General features: G+C 41.3%; 1 protein-coding gene across 1 annotated transcript; it reads right to left on the minus strand.

Moving 5' to 3' along the window:
- Positions 1 to 12,476: 12,476 nt before the first annotated feature.
- LOC101604773 (transcription initiation factor TFIID subunit 8-like) lies at positions 12,477 to 17,177 on the minus strand. The gene is made up of 3 exons (XM_045136352.1): positions 17,118 to 17,177; positions 12,997 to 13,623; positions 12,477 to 12,750 (listed from the first exon to the last, which is right to left on the minus strand). Exons 1-3 carry the CDS (start codon positions 17,175 to 17,177, stop codon positions 12,598 to 12,600), a joined length of 840 nt encoding a protein of 279 aa, XP_044992287.1. The 3' UTR covers positions 12,477 to 12,597.
- Between the last annotated feature and the right edge of the window lie 593 nt (positions 17,178 to 17,770).

Genomic DNA, 17,770 nt, shown 5'->3' on the forward strand with positions numbered 1-17,770 from the left:
ATTTTCTTTTCCATGTCTCTCCATTACTTAGACTTTGGTCCCCCAATTGAACTTTTTCTGACCTCATTTGTTTTCCCTGTAAGGATTCTTGGTAAAGAGTCATAGTTTTCTGCAATTGCCACCATTCAGAAAAATTAGTAATAGAACAATTTTTACATTGTTCCAGGAGGTTCATTGTTTCCTCCTAAGTGTACTATACTCCATGCCTGACTTTCTTTAAGGCTCTTAAGGAAAACTTATTTCTGATCCATTTTCTTGTTTTTTCAGTTCTATGCCAGAGCTTCTTTCAGATACATTGACCAACACTTCACTAACATAAATTTTTGATGGGAAAATAAACTTAGAGATTGGTGTACCAAGTCAAAGACAGAAAAAGACAAACATTATACAGAAAACCATAGATATGTGTAGAGCAGAGAACCAAACATGTTTCTATAGAGGGGCCACATTGAACTCCAAGAAAGAGACAGCTGGGCTGGAACTGTGTCATGCAGCTCTTCAGTGCTTGATTCTTTGTGATCCTGAAATGGCATGCTTGCCATCTCTGGCAGAGGATCTGCCTGCTGCAATCACCTCAGTGGGATTCTGGTCATTTTCCTCCTTTCTGATGGATCTTGGTCTTTCCTGCTTTTCTGCTGTGTCTAAGAAAAAACTATGCTCTTTCACATTTCAGAAGAAGAGTGTATTTTTCTGTGGTTTTGCTTAAATTGCTCCCTAAGATGGTTAGGCATGGCTCCTTTGCCACCATATTCAAATGTGAAGTTTTAATTCAATGGAATTCCCAGTAATTTTCAAATTCATGATAAAGGATTTATACCAAATAAAGATCCATCAAACATTCTTCTTGACACTGCTTGTGCCTAACAAATTAAGTCACTTTTCTTTTAGTAAAGGGGTTTCCAATTTTTCAGCCAAGACCTGAATAATAATATATAAAATAAATAGAATAATAAAATAATAAATAGAATAAAATGAACATGCTTTAACAAAAAATGTAATTCACTGTTTAAAGTATGCCCTTACAATGTGCTGCTTTAAAAATATTAGAAAGAAAAAGAGAAGCAGATTCTCCAATGGAGAGTAAAGATGAATGGAATAACCCTTATTTTTTTTTATAGAGAATTTAATAGGTGTAGGCCCTCTTGTAGCCCACAATTGGTGGTAGCTTGATAATGGAGAGCAGGCACATGTTTGGATATGGTTCTGACTTGTTTCCCAACTCCAGCTATGGGTCCCATTTCACTGAGGGGATCAGTCAGCCAAATCAAGAGCAGCTGGTTTCCCAACATGGCTAGGTGCCACTATTGGACTTGTGTGAGCATCCCAACAGGTTATGTGGTGCTAAATAGGTGGGACCATGAGTTTCTTGGAAAGGTATTGGTCATTTTCTCCCAGTCACCCATGTAGCACCTTCTGGCAATAGATACACTGATTATCTGGGGAATTACTCTCAGCTTCCAACCATGTCATTCCATTTTATGAGTTTTAGGCCACATTCTGGTACTGGGAGATAAAGGTCAATGCCGACTAAGAAAAGGAAGAAAAAGATAACTAATATAAAAGACTTAGAAGAGAGAGATAGATAGAGATAGAGAGAGAGAGGGAGAGGGAGAGGGAGAGGGAGAGGGAGAGGGAGAGGGAGAGGGAGAGGGAGAGGGAGAGAAGGGGAGAGAGAGAAGCTTAGAAGATTAAGGGCAGTCTTCCTCATACACTCTCCAGTGTCTTGTGGCTCAGATGTTCTCTCTAAGGACCTGGTGAAGCTTCAACCATTTGGTCTGACCTCATGGTGCAATGGTAACACGTCTGACTCCTCCCCATTATTCTTATACAACTGTGAGAAAGAGATCCTGAGAAACTCATAATGATAATGAGAAAGTTCCTGTTCAAAGAATAACCTTAAAATTCTGGAAAATTCTTAGAATAAGGCAGCCAGTGCTTTGTGATGTTTGGAAGAACACTGTAGGTATACAAATCAAGAAGGGGACATGGACAATATTCTGAGAATCCATCCTTAGAAGTACTATTTCCTTTCAATGTTAGAGAAATTTAGTTATACTAATTCTATACTAATGTAATAGCGTAGATATTATATTCATATCTATAGACACATTTTTTTTTTCTGGTAATACCAAACCAAAAAAAGAAAAACTAGTCTATTCTTATGCAAAACACACATCATTTGCTACCTCATCCCATCCATTGTTTTCCCATTTACAATTACAGTATTTTTCTCCATTGTCATTATTTCTAAAGCAAACAGCAAAAAGACAAACTTGAGCTTCACTTTCAAATATACTAGAAGCTAGAGGAGAAAACAAACAAACAAACAAACGAATGAATGAATAAATAAACTGCGGAGAGCTCCATGATAAAATAGAGGATATAACAGGAGAGCATTGCAGGGGATGCAGAAGTCACCTGTTGGTAAAAGGTGTGGTGTTTCTCAGGTAGAGTGTAGATTGTCCAGGAACTGAAAGGAATTAAATGAGGCTTAAAGATTCTGGGCTGAACCTTCCAGCTGTGAACCATAATCCATTTACTCTTCATCCTGAACACTTAGCAATACTGTATTTCCTAGGCTCTTACTTCTGTATTCAGGAGTGACTTGTGACTATTTCCTACTTATACCAGAGGAGAATAGTATATGTGTCAATTTTGAGACACAGAACACTCTCCATTTTTCCTTTGTCAGCTGAATACCAAAAATTGCAAACCCTTACAAAACTACAGATTCATGAGATGGAGAGAACACAGGTTCCAGATTTGCAAATAGATCCCCAGTGTAGATTACAATTAAAACAAGAAATATATATCCACTATGTTTGTTAAATATTTGACCTAGCTGGACCAACAAGAAGTGTGAAGGTGAGGCATTGGCGTCCAGAGTTTCATCTTTATTGCAAAGGCATTAAGAGCCACTGAATCGCAATATCCTTGGAAGTATTGTGATCATAAAATTAGTTATCTTCAGTTATCTCTGAAGAAGGAACAGGCATGACATTGAATAATTTGGGTGATATTTAGGTGATTACTAATTATAGGTGGTATGTTTTGTTCAGTTTATTTTAGCAAAATTCCTGTCTGGAACATGGGAGGATATAATAGATCATTTCTCAAAATCCTTCAATTAACTGAAAAGAAACGACATTTTGGATAGGTTGTTTAGTGAAAAGACATAACTATAGACACAATAAAGGATTTGTGGCTGCCATGATTTAGAGTGGGAAATGACAGCTAGAACTACTTTCTATGGTACTATAGTGGTGGATATATTTCTTCCCAACCTGTAGATGGTACAGTACCAAGAGTGATCCCTAACAAACTATGGACTCTGGGTGATTATGCTGGGTCCATGTAGGACCAACAGTTATAACAAATGTACCACTGTGGCAAGAGGATCTTGTGTGTATGTAGGGTAGGCAGCAAATAGAAAATCTCTTCTACCTAATTTTGCTGTGAAACTAAAATCACAATGGAAAATGAAGCCTATTTAAATCTATCTATCTATCTATCTATCTATCTATCTATCTATCTATCTATCTATCCATCATCTATCATCTATTTATGTAACTTGAGCAATAACATTTTGCATATACACTTTAAAATATTTACAAATATATAACTCAGGGCTGGGAAGGTAGCTCGGGCAATGTACTTACCTTGCAAGTATGAGGACCTGAGTTTAATCTGAGTAAAACAGTTGTGCATGGTGATTCTTGTGATCTCAGGGCTGGGGAGGCTGAGACAAGCCAGCTGGCCAGCCAGTGCAGCTGTCCTAATTCATGAGCTCTCATCCAATTAGAAACCTTGCTTCAAAAAAAAAAAAATAAAAATAAAGGTGATTTATGATGTGTCTTTATGATGTTCCTGACGCACAATATCGCAGGTTGTCCTTTGTCCTCCCCATGCTCACTCACACATACACACAAGTGAAAAAAGACTATGCAGCTTGAATACACAAATCTTAAGAATACAGAAATACAATTTATTCCCATTTGCATTTTAGCTTATTTTTGTGTGTAGGATGTATGTGGATGTGTATGGGCTCACTCATGCCATTGTGCACACGTGAAAGCTACACCTGTCATCTCAACACTGAAGAAGCTGAGGCAGGATGATTATCTGATTTAGAGGCTAGCCTGGACTAAACAGGAAGATCTTTTCTCAGAAAGGCAACTAGACAACCAATCAATCAAAAAAATTAAAAGATGATATCCTATTTAATAACATCATCATTATTAGCAATATTATCATTTTGCCATGATAAATTCTGCAGGTAAAAGGTCCTAATCTATGTAGTAATGCACTGTTTCAAAATAACTTAATAGGTAAAAAAAATCTGAATGAACATTTTTTTTCACATTTTTATGACAGAGAGAGCATTCATGCAAAAGAGTGAGAGAGAAAGAGAGAGAAAATTGGCACATGAGAGCATTCAACCACTTCAATTTATCTCCACACTCATGTGCCACTTTGTGCATATGTGCAACCATGTGCTTTTGTCATCTTGTGCATCTTATGTTGTTTCTGGGGAGACAGTCATGGGTCCTCAGGCTTCACAGTCAAGTGCCCTTAACCACTAAGTCACATTCCCAGTTCTGAGTGAATATTTCTAACTGAAGATTCGTGACTTGCAGACATACATTTTTCTAACAGTCCGTTATGCAATATGTTGTCATTGCATTAAGCCAAAGAATGTAAAACTTGTATTCTAGTGGAATTGGAATATTTTATACAATGTGAAGTTTCAGCACCTTTTGTTGAGATGTGTAAACATTTCTTTCATCTTACAACAATAATAAGAGGTAGCTGAAAAAATAAAAATGAGGGCTGGAGAGATGGCTTAGCAGTTAAGGCATTTGATTGTAAAGCCAAAGGACCTTGGTTCAATTTTCCAGGACCTGGTAATCCAGATGTAAAAGGGGGCACATCTACCTGGAGTTCTTTTGCAGTGGCTGGAAGCCCTGGTGTACCCACCCCCCCTCATCTTTCTCTCTCAAATAAATAATAAGGTTTTAAGTAAATGAATAAATAAAAATAAAGTGCTTCAAGCATATAACTTCATGGTGGGTCTGCAGACTGTTGCACTAAAAGTTCAGGATAATCTTTTAAAATTAAGATGGTAAGGTGCTAGTGAAAGGGCTAAGGGGCTATGGGGCCATATGAATCCATGTGAAAAAATAATCAGTACTGAAGAAGGTTTAATTTTTAGTTCCTGAAATCTTGCTGTGTGGCTTCAGCCCAAGAAAGTTAACGAAAGAAAGGAGTCTTGACAACTCCTGCTGCTGTGACAGGAGCTTACCACCTCATTACTGGCCAAATCCTTATAACCCAAAGAAAAGAATACTTCTGCCAAGGAAAAGAGTAGGAGTAGGATGAGGATCATCATGCTACGCCTTGCTGATATTGGGTGAAGATCAAAGTGATATCACAAAAAGGGAACTGGACCTGATATACACAACTATCTTAAGTCTGTTCAGAAGAGATGGAAAGGACAGTCAAACATCTTAGTTTTCCCTGTTGTAGAGGAAAAAGTGAGTGGAGTGACACCATTTGTTCACTTTCCCAGAAGAGAGAGTTCCAGATCCTCATGGTTGGCAAAGCAAACATTTCCAAAAGCATTACTCTAATTACAAATGATTAGAAATGATTCCTCAAAATGAAGGCTGAACTCACAGTGAGTGTGATTAACAAGCATTTTCTGTATATCCCACTGCCTTTTGAGATAACTTTGAAAGCACTGGCTAGAGACAATTTCTGAGGTTTTGAAATGAGTCTCTTAAAGATAATAGGGTGCTAGACGTTTTTTCTCTGTTCCTTTAAGTTTACAAATGCATTATGTATTTTTTTTCCTAAAACAAAGTAAAAAATAAGAGGGATCTTTCATTACTTGCAAATGCAGTTTAATAAGAGAACTCTTTCAGCACTAGCAAATGCAGTTTGTGTTGTTTCAGGTTCATGTCTGCTGTGTGTGTGTGTGTGTGTGTGTGTGTCTACACACATACACCAAAATAAAGAGGATGAATACAGGGCAGCTATAATTAGACATTTAAATATAAGTTTGTTATAATATTTTTCCTAGAGATATATTCCTTCATAGAGAAATAAATTCTATTGTAATCTCTTTTGGGACTAAATTATCACTATAACACATACAAAATTAACAATAACAATTATTTATAAAAAAGTGTTGCACTTGTTGCCTGCACTGGTGGCAGGTAGGAATTCAGAAAGCTGTCTAGTAGTAGCTACAAAAGTTGAGTCTCAGTCTTTTCCTGATCTGAATATATAGTATACTGAATTATACTATAATTTATACTATATAATTTATACTATAATTATATACAACCAAATCCACATATGTATAAATTAAAAAAATTCAGAAGAATGCTGTTAGCACTAATGATCAAGCTAGGCAGAATATTATTAGTTGGTTGGATGAATAAACTTTGTCAACTTCTCACAATAGAATATCCAATTGACTGGCCAACTACTGCTGAAGTACTGTGGCTATGCCATCTTCTTTTATAGATGAGTTTTATTAGAATACAGATGTGTGTATTCATTTGTATATTTTCAGCAGACATTTTCATGCTATCACATGCTATAATGGCAGAGTAGAAAAGATGCAAAGAAACCATAGGGTAGCCAACCTTAATTATCTACCAAATTCTTCACAAACCATCACCTACCTACTCTCCCTAAGAAAATAAAAATGCCTATTACTATAAAAAACAATATGGCTAACTTCAAAAATAAAATGTTAGGTTAAAAATAGAGCTTATATCTAGTTTTGAGTTCATGTCCATGAAGTTCAAGGGAAGTATGGTGTTGGGTGTTAGAAACATGACTACCTTTATATTACATTGCAAATGAGGGCATGATAACTACTTTAAGCTCTGTATCTGTGAAGATATTAGTTTTTAGACTTTCCAGAGTATTACATTCCAATGAAAATGAAATGCTAACTAGAAATAAAAACATGAGTTGAAAAAAAAAAAAAAAGCCAGGTGTGGTGGCCCACACCTTTAATCCCAGCATTTGGGAGGCAGAGGTAGAAGGATCGCTGAGAGTTCAAGGCCATCCTGAGGCTACAGAGTTAATTCCAGGTCAGCCTGGACCAGAGTGAGACCCTACCTAGAAAAAAAAAAAAAAAGTTATGAGTTGGCCAAGGGGTAGGAGCATGCTTGTAATCCTAGCACTGGAGAGGAAAAAGCAGGGGAAGTGGAGGTCAAGATCATCTCCAGAATAATAGCAAGTTCCAGGCTACCTTAGCTACATTAGAACTTACCACAAAATGAAAACAAAATCCCTAATAAATTATGATAAATGTAAACAGTATCATGTGTGTTGGCAACAACTTTATCACTGTATGGATACTAGTTGATTACTGATCAACAACATCAATAAAAACAAAATGATAGATTTTAAGAATAAAGTTTATTATAAAGTGAAAATTTACCAACATCAAGATGGATCCCTACCTGCTCTGTGTCTTCACAAATAACAATATAACTGGTTATATTTTTCATGTATTAGCTATTCTTTTACATTATCTTTTCTCATATACTTTAGACAATTCTTAACATCTCATGCTTAGATAAAATAGATCATACCTGTGCTTTTTTGTCTACTCTCCGAACAACCAGCACCATCACCTCTTCAGTGCTCACTGTCTTTCCCAAAAGTCCTTCAACTTACAAGTTGTTTTGAGATAATCCCTTTATATTTACTTCTCATTATTTTGAGTTTTTACAATTATGTGGAGTTTATTTTCTCATACTCAGTTCAACAAAGCCCTTTTATATCTTTTATATCTTTTATATCTTATCACTTTGAAAAGAATGAAATGACTATAATAAACTTACAATTTGCATTCTTGAGTGTGATATTGAAAGCCTACCTAGAATTAATTGCTTTAATATTTATTACATAGATTAGGTTAAGAAACAGTTTTATGGGCTGGAGAGATGGCTTAGTGGTTAAGCGCTTGCCTGTGAAGCCTAAGGACCCCGGTTTGAGGCTCGGTTCCCCAGGTCCCACGTTAGCCAGATGCACAAGGGGGCGCACGCGTCTGGAGTTCGTTTGCAGAGGCTGGAAGCCCTGGCGTGCCCATTCTCTCTCTCTCCCTCTATCTGTCTTTCTGTCTGTGTCTGTCGCTCTCAAATAAAAATAAATTAAAAAAAAAAAAAAAACCTTCAGAGTTTAAAAAAAAAAAAAAGAAACAGTTTTATGCAAAAAGTAATTTTATTGATTTTGGAAGTCTTTGTGGTTTCAATGTAAAAGCTATCTTGCTTTCTTCTTTTTCCTCTTTATCATTGAACATTGAACATCACCAGTAAAATGTCACATAAATATAACATATGCAACTAGAAAAATTTCTCAGTGAGCAAGGAAATCAAATGATAAATGTTTTTATGAAATTAATTATTTTGTGTAAAGGATATCAGAAATATCACATTTTCTAAGACTGAATTGAATTCAGATTGTTTTAACTTTTAAAATATGTTTTGCTATGTAAGTATGATTTCTACATTAAAATATTAAAATATTAAAATTAAATTATTTATGTGCAATATTTTAAGCTTTTTAAATTCCATTACTTTCAAAGGAAAATATTTTTATACTACATCATACAAATTATTTAATAAACCAACAAATAACAAAATCAAATCTTTAATCTTTTGCAGAGTACCTTAAGTTTTTGCAAAATTCAGGACAAACAAAAATTACAAACATGTATGAGATGATTAGACTAGACAGAATGTACATACACATGATGTATCTACAAAATTTTCTAAATGCCTGGTAGATTATGTACATTAAAGAATTTCCAAGTTCTCCTCATCTACCTTGAAAATGACTCACTTTTCAATAAGTTGAGTTCTAGGTCTTGCATTTATTAACTATCCTATGTTATTAATTGCTTTCTTAACAGTAAATATGAATATATATATACACATACATACATATATATTCAGTAGTATATTTTCAGAGGCTGACTAGCACCCAAAACTTCACAGGATGTCAGTGAACATTTACTGCATTAAAATAAATGAATGAAGACAAAGAAAAGACATCTTAACTAACTAGAAATATCTAGCATGTGAGAGACCTTTATACATATATAAGTATATATTGAGAAGTAAGAACTGAGTATGTTGGTTTATGCTTATAATACTAGCCCTCTGGAGGCTGAGATAAGAGGATTGTTATCAGTTCCAAGCCAGCTTGATCTACAGTGTGAAACCCTGTCTCAAGAAAATGAAGTAACTAATTAATTAAATAAATACATAAAAGAAGAAGTGATAATGCAGTGTATGACCAGAAAAATACGCTTTTAAGATTGCAGAGCCCTTGAATTTTCTTTCTGAATCATAAATTAAATTCACTTAAGAAATTTAAAAAAAAAGAAAATTAAGACACTAAAACTGACTGTTTCAGAACAATTGGGTTATAAGTAATATTTTTCACTTTAGTTTTTGTAAAAAAATATTTGAAGCATTCTTCAAGATTTATTACTTAAATTTCATACAAAAGTCAGCATAAAGAAAATAAAAATGTATATCTCATTAAATACTTATTGTGTAGCCCCTGCTAAGATTACCTAAGTTTCTAAAATAAAAAGACAAAGCTGTTTGTACCATTTAAACCGAGAAATGCAGCTAAGATTGCTATGGAATTGCTTTACATGCAGCCTGCTCAAAGTACAGCTAGTCCACTGCAGAGCATTAGGTAGTGACCACAGTGTAGCAGCCTGACAGAATTCAGAATAAGTAACATAAATTGTTTCTTTCAAGATCAAGTGGAATTATTAATGTAAAATTATATTTAATAGTCATGATCTCAAATCACTCCATTACTATTTTTACAAGTAGCTGGGCATGGTAGTGTACACCTTTAATCCCAGTACTAGGGAGGCAGAGGTAGGAAGATCATTATGAGTTCAAGGCCACCCTGAAACTACATAGTGAATTCCAGGCCAGCCTGGGCTAGAGTGAAATCCTACCTCGAAAAACCAAAACAAAGAAAAAACAAATCTTAATTTTTTTAATCTAATATCTCTAGCTAAAGCATATTAGTCTATTAAAAATTTAACCTTGATTAAACTCTTTGGGCCTGGGCAGCAGGATGTAGCCAGCCCTTATGCCAGTAGCCCAGTTCCAACGAAGTTCCCTGTAGTTTTTCTTTCCTCTTAGAAAGCTTATAAGTTAAGCCTTGAAGTCTAATGCTGTCTGTACTTAGAATTTTTAAATTTTTATCTGAATAGTCCATAAAATTTGGCTTACCATTCCAGAAGACACCTTCAGTTGTAGGCATCAAGTCCATGTCTATTTCTTTTTTTTTTTTTTATTTACAAAGTTTTTATTATGAACTGTATTATGGGCCTTTCCTCAGTCCCACTTTAGCTGTCTATTTTTTCCCTCCGAGAAGCTCCCCACACTTATAAAAAAATAAAAATTTATAAATATACAGAGAAGTAGGCAGTTTCTGCTACAGCAGTTGGGTCAATGTTTCAAGCTGTCAGTCCATTTCCCAGTGTCTCTCATCGCGGAGGGAGTTCCAGCAGACTGTGGGAGCAGAGCGGCGCCAGCCCCTTCCCACCCCACCTCACCCCCTAGAACTCGCCCCAGGGCTGCTCTGGGCAGGGATGCGGCTGCGCGAGGACGCGGGCGCCTGCTGCCTGAAGCTGCGCTCCCTCATGTCCACCCTGTGACTGGACTTCAGCCCACGGGGCCATGCATCTTAGTCACAAACCTGAGGGGGAGGGGGTTACACAAGCCAGTCAGCCTACTGCTTTTAACTGGCAGTTGCAGGTGACTGTGAAAGCACTCACACGTGGTCCAGAGCCGGGGAATCCAGACAAGCAGTTATTTTTCTTCCAGGTGAAGGGACTGAGTGCCCAAGAGAACAGCGAGGCCAGAAGAGTATGGAGCATCCCAGTAGCCAAGGGAACGATTAAGAGACGTTTCCCAGAAGCCTGGCGCAGTGGTTCTCATCTGTAATCCCAACACTCAGGAGGCTCACTGGGAGGGTGAGGACAGCCTGGTATAGAATGAGATCCCATGGGGGTAGGGGGAGAGCAACAGAGACATGAGAGAGACAGACAGACAGACAGCAGAGAGAGATCCACACCGTGGAAGTCAAGTGGAGGTAGAAGTAAAATGCAGGGAATTGGCTGTTTCCAGAGACAATAGTTCATCCAAGGTCAACTTCAGGGTGTGTCTGCTATTTTCCTTCCCTGGATTTGGTTTGTTTATTGTTATTTATTTATTTGAGAGCGACAGAGAGAGAAAGAGGCAGAGAGATAATGAACACATCAAGGCCTCCAGCGCTGCAAATGAACTCTAGATGCACCATCTTGTGCATCTGGCTTATGTGGGTCCTGGGGAATCGAGCCTCGAACCAGGGTCCTTAGGCTTCACAGGCAAGTGCTTAATGGCTAAGCCATCTCTCTGGCCCCTGGATTTGGTTTCAAACTCTTCCTCCTGAGACGGCCAAAGGGGACCGGCTGCTTGTCAAGCATCTTCACGGTCTGCAGGGTGCTCTCTTCTCCCAGGGCACAGTGAAGAGAGACGGGTCTCTTGGAGAACAGCACGGCTTGGCTCCTCTCAACCTACTTTGTTGGTTTTTTATTCGAGGTAGGGTCTCACTCTGGTCAGGCTGACCTGGAATTCACTATGCAGTCTCAGGGTGGCCTCAAACTCACAGCAATCCTCCCACCTCTGCCTCCCAAGTGCTGGGACTAAAGACGTGCACCACCACACCCGGCCGACTTCTGCCAGTAGGTGGGAACATGGCCTCTGGGCCACCACAGTCTTCCAGTAAGACCCACTGGACTGCTCCGTTTCCAGAACACAAGGCCAGGCTTCTCCAAATCCCATCCCCCAGCCCCACCACACCAAGTCCTCCTCCTTCAGGTTTGAAATCTAGAGCTGTCAAGTCTTCCAGGAAGACCTGCTCACAGGAGGAGGAGGGAGAGGAGAGGGAGCACTGGTAGTTCCCAAAAACAGTCCACAGACGGATTGTGAGTGACGACTCTTTCAGGATGGCCTTCGCATGGGCAGCTTTTGTCAAGTGCTGGCCAGTGGATCAGCACAGCCCTCAGTCAGTCACTGCCCTTTATAAGAACACATGGATCCAGGCTTCGGCCTCCGCCAGCCCCAGAGCAAAGCTGTGGATTACACTTCCTGTCTCACCACGGAGCTGGGGGCCCAGGTGAGGACAGAGCAAGAATGAGGTTCTGGGTCAATAAGTCGGTTCTGTAGTTATTTGTGAGTCAACAAAGGGGATCCGATAGCCGGAAATCAACACTGGGCAGTCTTCCTGGCAGGAAGCAGAGCAACAGAGACCTCTTCAAGGGACTCAAGCCCAGGGACAACAGTGAAGTCACCAGTGGGCCCGCACCCCGGTCGATGACTCCTGCTGGTTCCCAGGACCCCGTCGTCCTCGACCCCAGCCCCCAGCAGGCTGCTCTTCACGCTGCTCACACTGCAGCTTCCGCGTGGCCACAGGTCGCCCTTTCCGCTCCCCTCGTGCCCTTCACGCCCCTGCGCAGGAGTGTCGTGTCCTGACGGGCCGGGCTCCTGCCTCAGCTTACGACAGGGACTTCTTCCTGCGGATCTTGGGCTTCTTCACGGGCCTCAGATAGGGGTTGTCCATGACGCTCTCCTCCCCGTTCCGGCTGCCCGGCAAGGCGGGGTTCTGCTGTAGAACAGAAGCGTTCTCCTTCTCGGCTCCAGAGTCGTCCCTCTCCTTGGCTCCATGAGGGGGTCTTGTCTGTCCTGCTTCTTGCTGGTCCCCAGCACCTGAGACTGTGCCCAGCCCTGGCAGTGCTCATCCAACGTTGGCCAAGCAGATAAGCGCATCCCCAGAGCACAGATGTGTCTCCAGCCAGAGATCCACTCACGCCTACGTCTTCATGGGCCACCATGCAAGTCTCTAACATAGGGTCAGAGACCAGGCTAGGCATCTCCCAGCCCCAGGGGAACCCACCGTGCTGACGTGGAGAGCGAGGTTCTCGGTGTCCATCTGCTCATCCTGCTCCAAGGAGTCAGTCTCTTCCATTTGCTGCATCTCCAGCTCAGAGGGGAGAAGCGCCGTCAGATAGGGGATGGTGAAGGGCCTGGCAGCGATCAATGGGAATGTGCTGACATCGTCCTTGAAAAGAGACTGGGTCTCGCCTGTCTTAGCCATGAACCGGGTGAGTGCGCGCTCCACGTCGCGCCTATGGGAGGCGGCCTTCTCCCGCAGGACCTGGTAGTCAGACACGGGCTCGCGGTAGGTCGGAGTTTTGATGTAGGTGTGAGGATCGGGAAACTCGGGAAAATGGCTGGGGATGTGCAGCGGGTGGGGCCGGTTCTGACCTGCAGTGAGGGCCTTGGGGGTCACTGGCTGATTGGTCACAGGAGGTGCCGTGATGACCATCCTCTGAGACCGTTTTGCATAAGCAGGGAGAGTGTCCACATTGAAACCCATCTCAACTAGCGTGACCAGAATATCCGACAGCGTGGGCTGCGTCCTGGCTGTGTGCTCACAGTAAGACTTGGCACTCCTGCCAATTTCTGATATGTCATTCCGGAGCCGCTGGCCGAGGCCGCCGTGTCGCCATCTTGCTCTGGCCTAGCGTCCCATGTCTATTTCTTTAAAGCAAAGGTTCCAAAAGATTAACATCCATATGGTCAGGTTCATCTCAGCTCAGACAGCTTTAGATTTGTTGAGATAAACTTCCAGACCAGGTACAGTTATGGAGGAAGGAATATTTACTGAAGCTTACAGATCCAGGGGAAGTTCCATAATGGCAGAAAAAGCTGGCTTGCCTTCACAGGCCCAATCAGAGAGAGAGAGAGAGAAGCACAAGCCTTTAGAAATACAAAAGCCGCCGGCAAACCAAAGGTGAAGGAGAAGAGAAAGGGAACGAAGAGATGTCGACAAGTAAGTGCAGGTTATATAAGCAAAGTTTAATGCACTAAATATGAAGACTGCCTCATAACTCATGAGGGTATACTCACCTGCACACACAGATTACCTCCTCAACAACTGCCTCTCATGGGGTGCACTAAACTGCCGGGGTCCCAGAGCTGCATGTTAGGCACCAGATTGGGGCTCCTTCCCAGTCAGGTAGTGCCTAGGGAAGAACCAGGCCTGCTGGTTCCTCCCTAGAGGTTGAGGAGGATGATGAACATCGGACGACTCAAAAACCTCTCCTGGCCACAGGAGAAAAACCACAGAGTTGGGAGTCTTTTCGATTCAGGAACTTGCAGAAACAACTCACTTGATGATTACTCTGAGCAATTGCCTATATCATGTTGGGATGAAGGTGGGGATTTTAGGATGGGGGAAGAGGTAAGGGCCAATAGTCAACTTTAATTATTGAAATGATAATTACAATTAATATGCGGAAGTGGCAGACCAGAAGCTATTAGGCATCTTGCTGAGTCATAGCTGTCCAGAGACTGGTCGCTAAACTTTAGCTAGGCTCAGGAAGTTCCACTAGGCCTCACGCCTGGGCCTTTCACAGCCCAACACCCCAACAGTAGCATGTCCTAGGGGACCTCTAATTGGGCAGTAACAGAGGTGCACATTCAGGAATCTGTCTATTCCTACACTCTCAGAAACCCACTAGCCCCTCATATCAGGGTGGTCTGTTATCTACCTAAATCAGGCTTATCTCATGTCAGGTGGATAGGGCAATCACTTGATGAGCCTTTTCCCACACTTCCTGCACTCAGATAGGTGATCAATCCACTGATTGTGGACACACAGTGTGGTAGCCATGTACCTCATTTCTGCCCCACTCCTTTCAGTGCTAGCAGCACCCGCCAACCCTGCATTGCCCCTGTACATGTTCCTCAGATCCTCTAATCCACCTAACCCCATGAGCACCCTGTGGGTCACTGGCCCAGCCCAACCCCCACATGTCCATGGGCTCCCCACACCCCTGAATCCAATGCACACATCCCTGTGTGTCCCCCACACCCTGCATCACAACTGCCCAACATCTCCATTCTATGGATAGCCTCAGTGTATCTTTCTGGCCATGGTTGCCTCCTCTGGTTCATGGATGACTGTGTATGTAGTCCAAAACATCCCTATACCAACCAACTCCAAAGATCTGGTTCTGGATGTGTACTTGGATCCCAGTGACCCCAACAGTCCCTCAACAAGTTGCCTCACTCCCAGTGACTATGTGGGGCATCTCTTCTGTGGCAGATGGGGAGGACAGGACCAGGGTGAACCAGTTATTCCTCAACTTTATCAGCTGGGCACAGTATGGGAGTAGGGGAGAGTATTACTGCCCTGGAGCCCCACAGGTAAGATACAGCTCCTATGGGGGTTAAAAAGATTACAGATTGTGCCGGGCGTGGTGGCGCACACCTTTAATCCCAGCACTCGGGAGGCAGAGGTAGGAGGATCACTGTGAGTTCGAGGCCACCCTGAGATGACAGAGTTAATTACAGGTCAGCCTGGACCAGAGTGAGACCCTACCTCGTAAAACCAAAAAAAAAAAAAAAAAAGATTACAGACTTCCAGCTAACATTTGTATCATCTACCAGACCAGACCTACTCATGCACTTGCATCCTCCACAACCATCCCACTCCAATCTGGTTAAAAACCAAAACAGAACACTCACTAAACATTCTACAAGCTCAAATAAATGTTTCCCACTTAATAAAATTAGAATTTTAACCCAATATGGGAGAACCCAATGGAGAGAGAGAGAGAGAGAGAGAGAGAGAGAGAGAGAGAGAGAGATCTAACTCTACCAAGTTTGCCTAGTTCCACAATAAAAGTCTTGAATGAAAATGTAGAGAAGACAACAGAAATAGAATCACAAAATGAAAGCTATGTGACCCTGGCTCAGTGAATCACTGAAATGGAAGAAAATCATTTAAAAAACCAAGAAATGAAATGCAGCGGAATCATTGTTTACAACACACAAATTTTTAATTTTTAAAAATGTTTTATTTATTTACTTTATTTACTTATTTGAGAGAGAGAGAGAGAGAGAATGGGCATGCCAGGACCTCTATCCACTGCAAACAAATTTCAGACCCATACTCCTTCTTATGCATAAGTAGGTCCTGGGGAGTTGAACTAGGGTGCTTTGGCTTTGCAGGCCAACACCTTAACCACTAAACAATCCCTCCAGCCCCTCAACATTTTATTTGTATATTTTTGGTGTGCGTGTGCACACCTGTGTTCATATACCTGAGTATGGCTTACAGGCAAACACCTTATTTGCTAAGTCATCCCTCCTGACACAGCACCAAACTTTTGTCATTAGACTTAACTTAGTTGAGGCAAACCAAGAGGCCTCAAAATAAAGATAAATGAGTGGAAGGTGAGTCAAAAAATAGAGGATCTCAATAAGCAGCTGGTTAAGTGTAATGAAGACATGATTAAACTTAAGAATGAATTCCAAGAAGCATCAAGAAAATCAAACCATGACCTAAAATTGGAACTTGACAATGGGATAAACATGACACTGAACAATTCAACATAAAAGCAAAAATAAAATAGAGTTAATAAAAGTCTTTCTAGAAACCTTCAGTCAGAACTAATTAGGTGGAGGACAGAAACTCAGGTCTAAAAGATAAGACAGAAAAAATGGTTTGAGAGTCCAAATACATCCATAAATTAAAAAAAATCATGCAGTGTCAGAGACCATGACCTGACTGCCCTAGGACAAAAGAAGAACTAACAGCCTTCATATGGCCCGTCACTGCCCTGAGGACAAAAGAGAACTAGCAGCCCTCAAGCAGCTCCTCCCCCAAGAACAAACAGCTGCTCTGGGAGACATCACAAGAGAGATTCCAAGAAGATGCTCCAGAAGATTATGGCCAGGTGGCCCTACTTCCTCCTTCCTTGTAACCCCTCCCCCTGTTTCTCCCCCTTAGTGCGCTGCCTGCTGGTTGACTATAAAAGAGCTAAAAAAAATCCAACATTAAACGAGACCTTGACAAAACCTCCGCTTGGTCTCCTTCTTCTTTTCCACCCGTTCTTTCAGGTTGCAGCCCTCTTCGACCACCCTGCGTAACATTGGCCCCACAGGTTGGGGGCAAGTGGCGCCCAACGTGGGGCTCGAGGCACGGGTCTCGACTGGATGACTAACCATGCTGGAGATCTCCTTGGGACGCTGAGAGACATTTTGAAGAATGCCCCGCCATTTCATCGCTAGTGATTTCGGCTAAGGGACACAGTAAGTCAGGGCCCTTATTTTTCATTCTCGTCCGATTTTCAGAATGGGCCAAAAGCTTAGTAAAGAGGCTCTTTTTCTTAAGGATTTAAAGAGCTCACTCAGGGAAAGAGGAACTAGAGTTAAGAAAAAGGACCTCGTTAATTTTTTTTTGTTTTCATTGACAAAGTGTGTCCCTGGTTCATTATTTCTGGTCCTGATATTCATCCTGAAAAATGGCAAAAGGTCAGTAAAGACCTAAGTCACCGTATTCTAGAGGAGGGACCTCATTCCGTTCCCTCCACGATTTTCTCCTACTGGAGACTCATAAGAGACATAGTGGAGGAAGCGCATTCAGATCCAGATAAACAACAACTCCTTTCTGTCGCTGAATACTGCCTCCGCCCTCTCTTGCGCGGCGTTTCTTTAGGTTTCACTTTCCTCTCCTCCTGAAAAATCCCCTTGCCCGTTGGTCATTATTGATATGGGACCCAACTCTAATAACTCTGGTGCTCCCCAAACGGTAGAAAGGTTGTACCCATCCTTGCCCGAGCCCGCTCCCCCTGAAACTGCTTCTCAATGTACAACCC

Source organism: Jaculus jaculus, chromosome 17 (genome assembly GCF_020740685.1).
Source record: "Jaculus jaculus isolate mJacJac1 chromosome 17, mJacJac1.mat.Y.cur, whole genome shotgun sequence".
Classification (NCBI taxonomy): Eukaryota; Metazoa; Chordata; class Mammalia; order Rodentia; family Dipodidae; genus Jaculus; species Jaculus jaculus.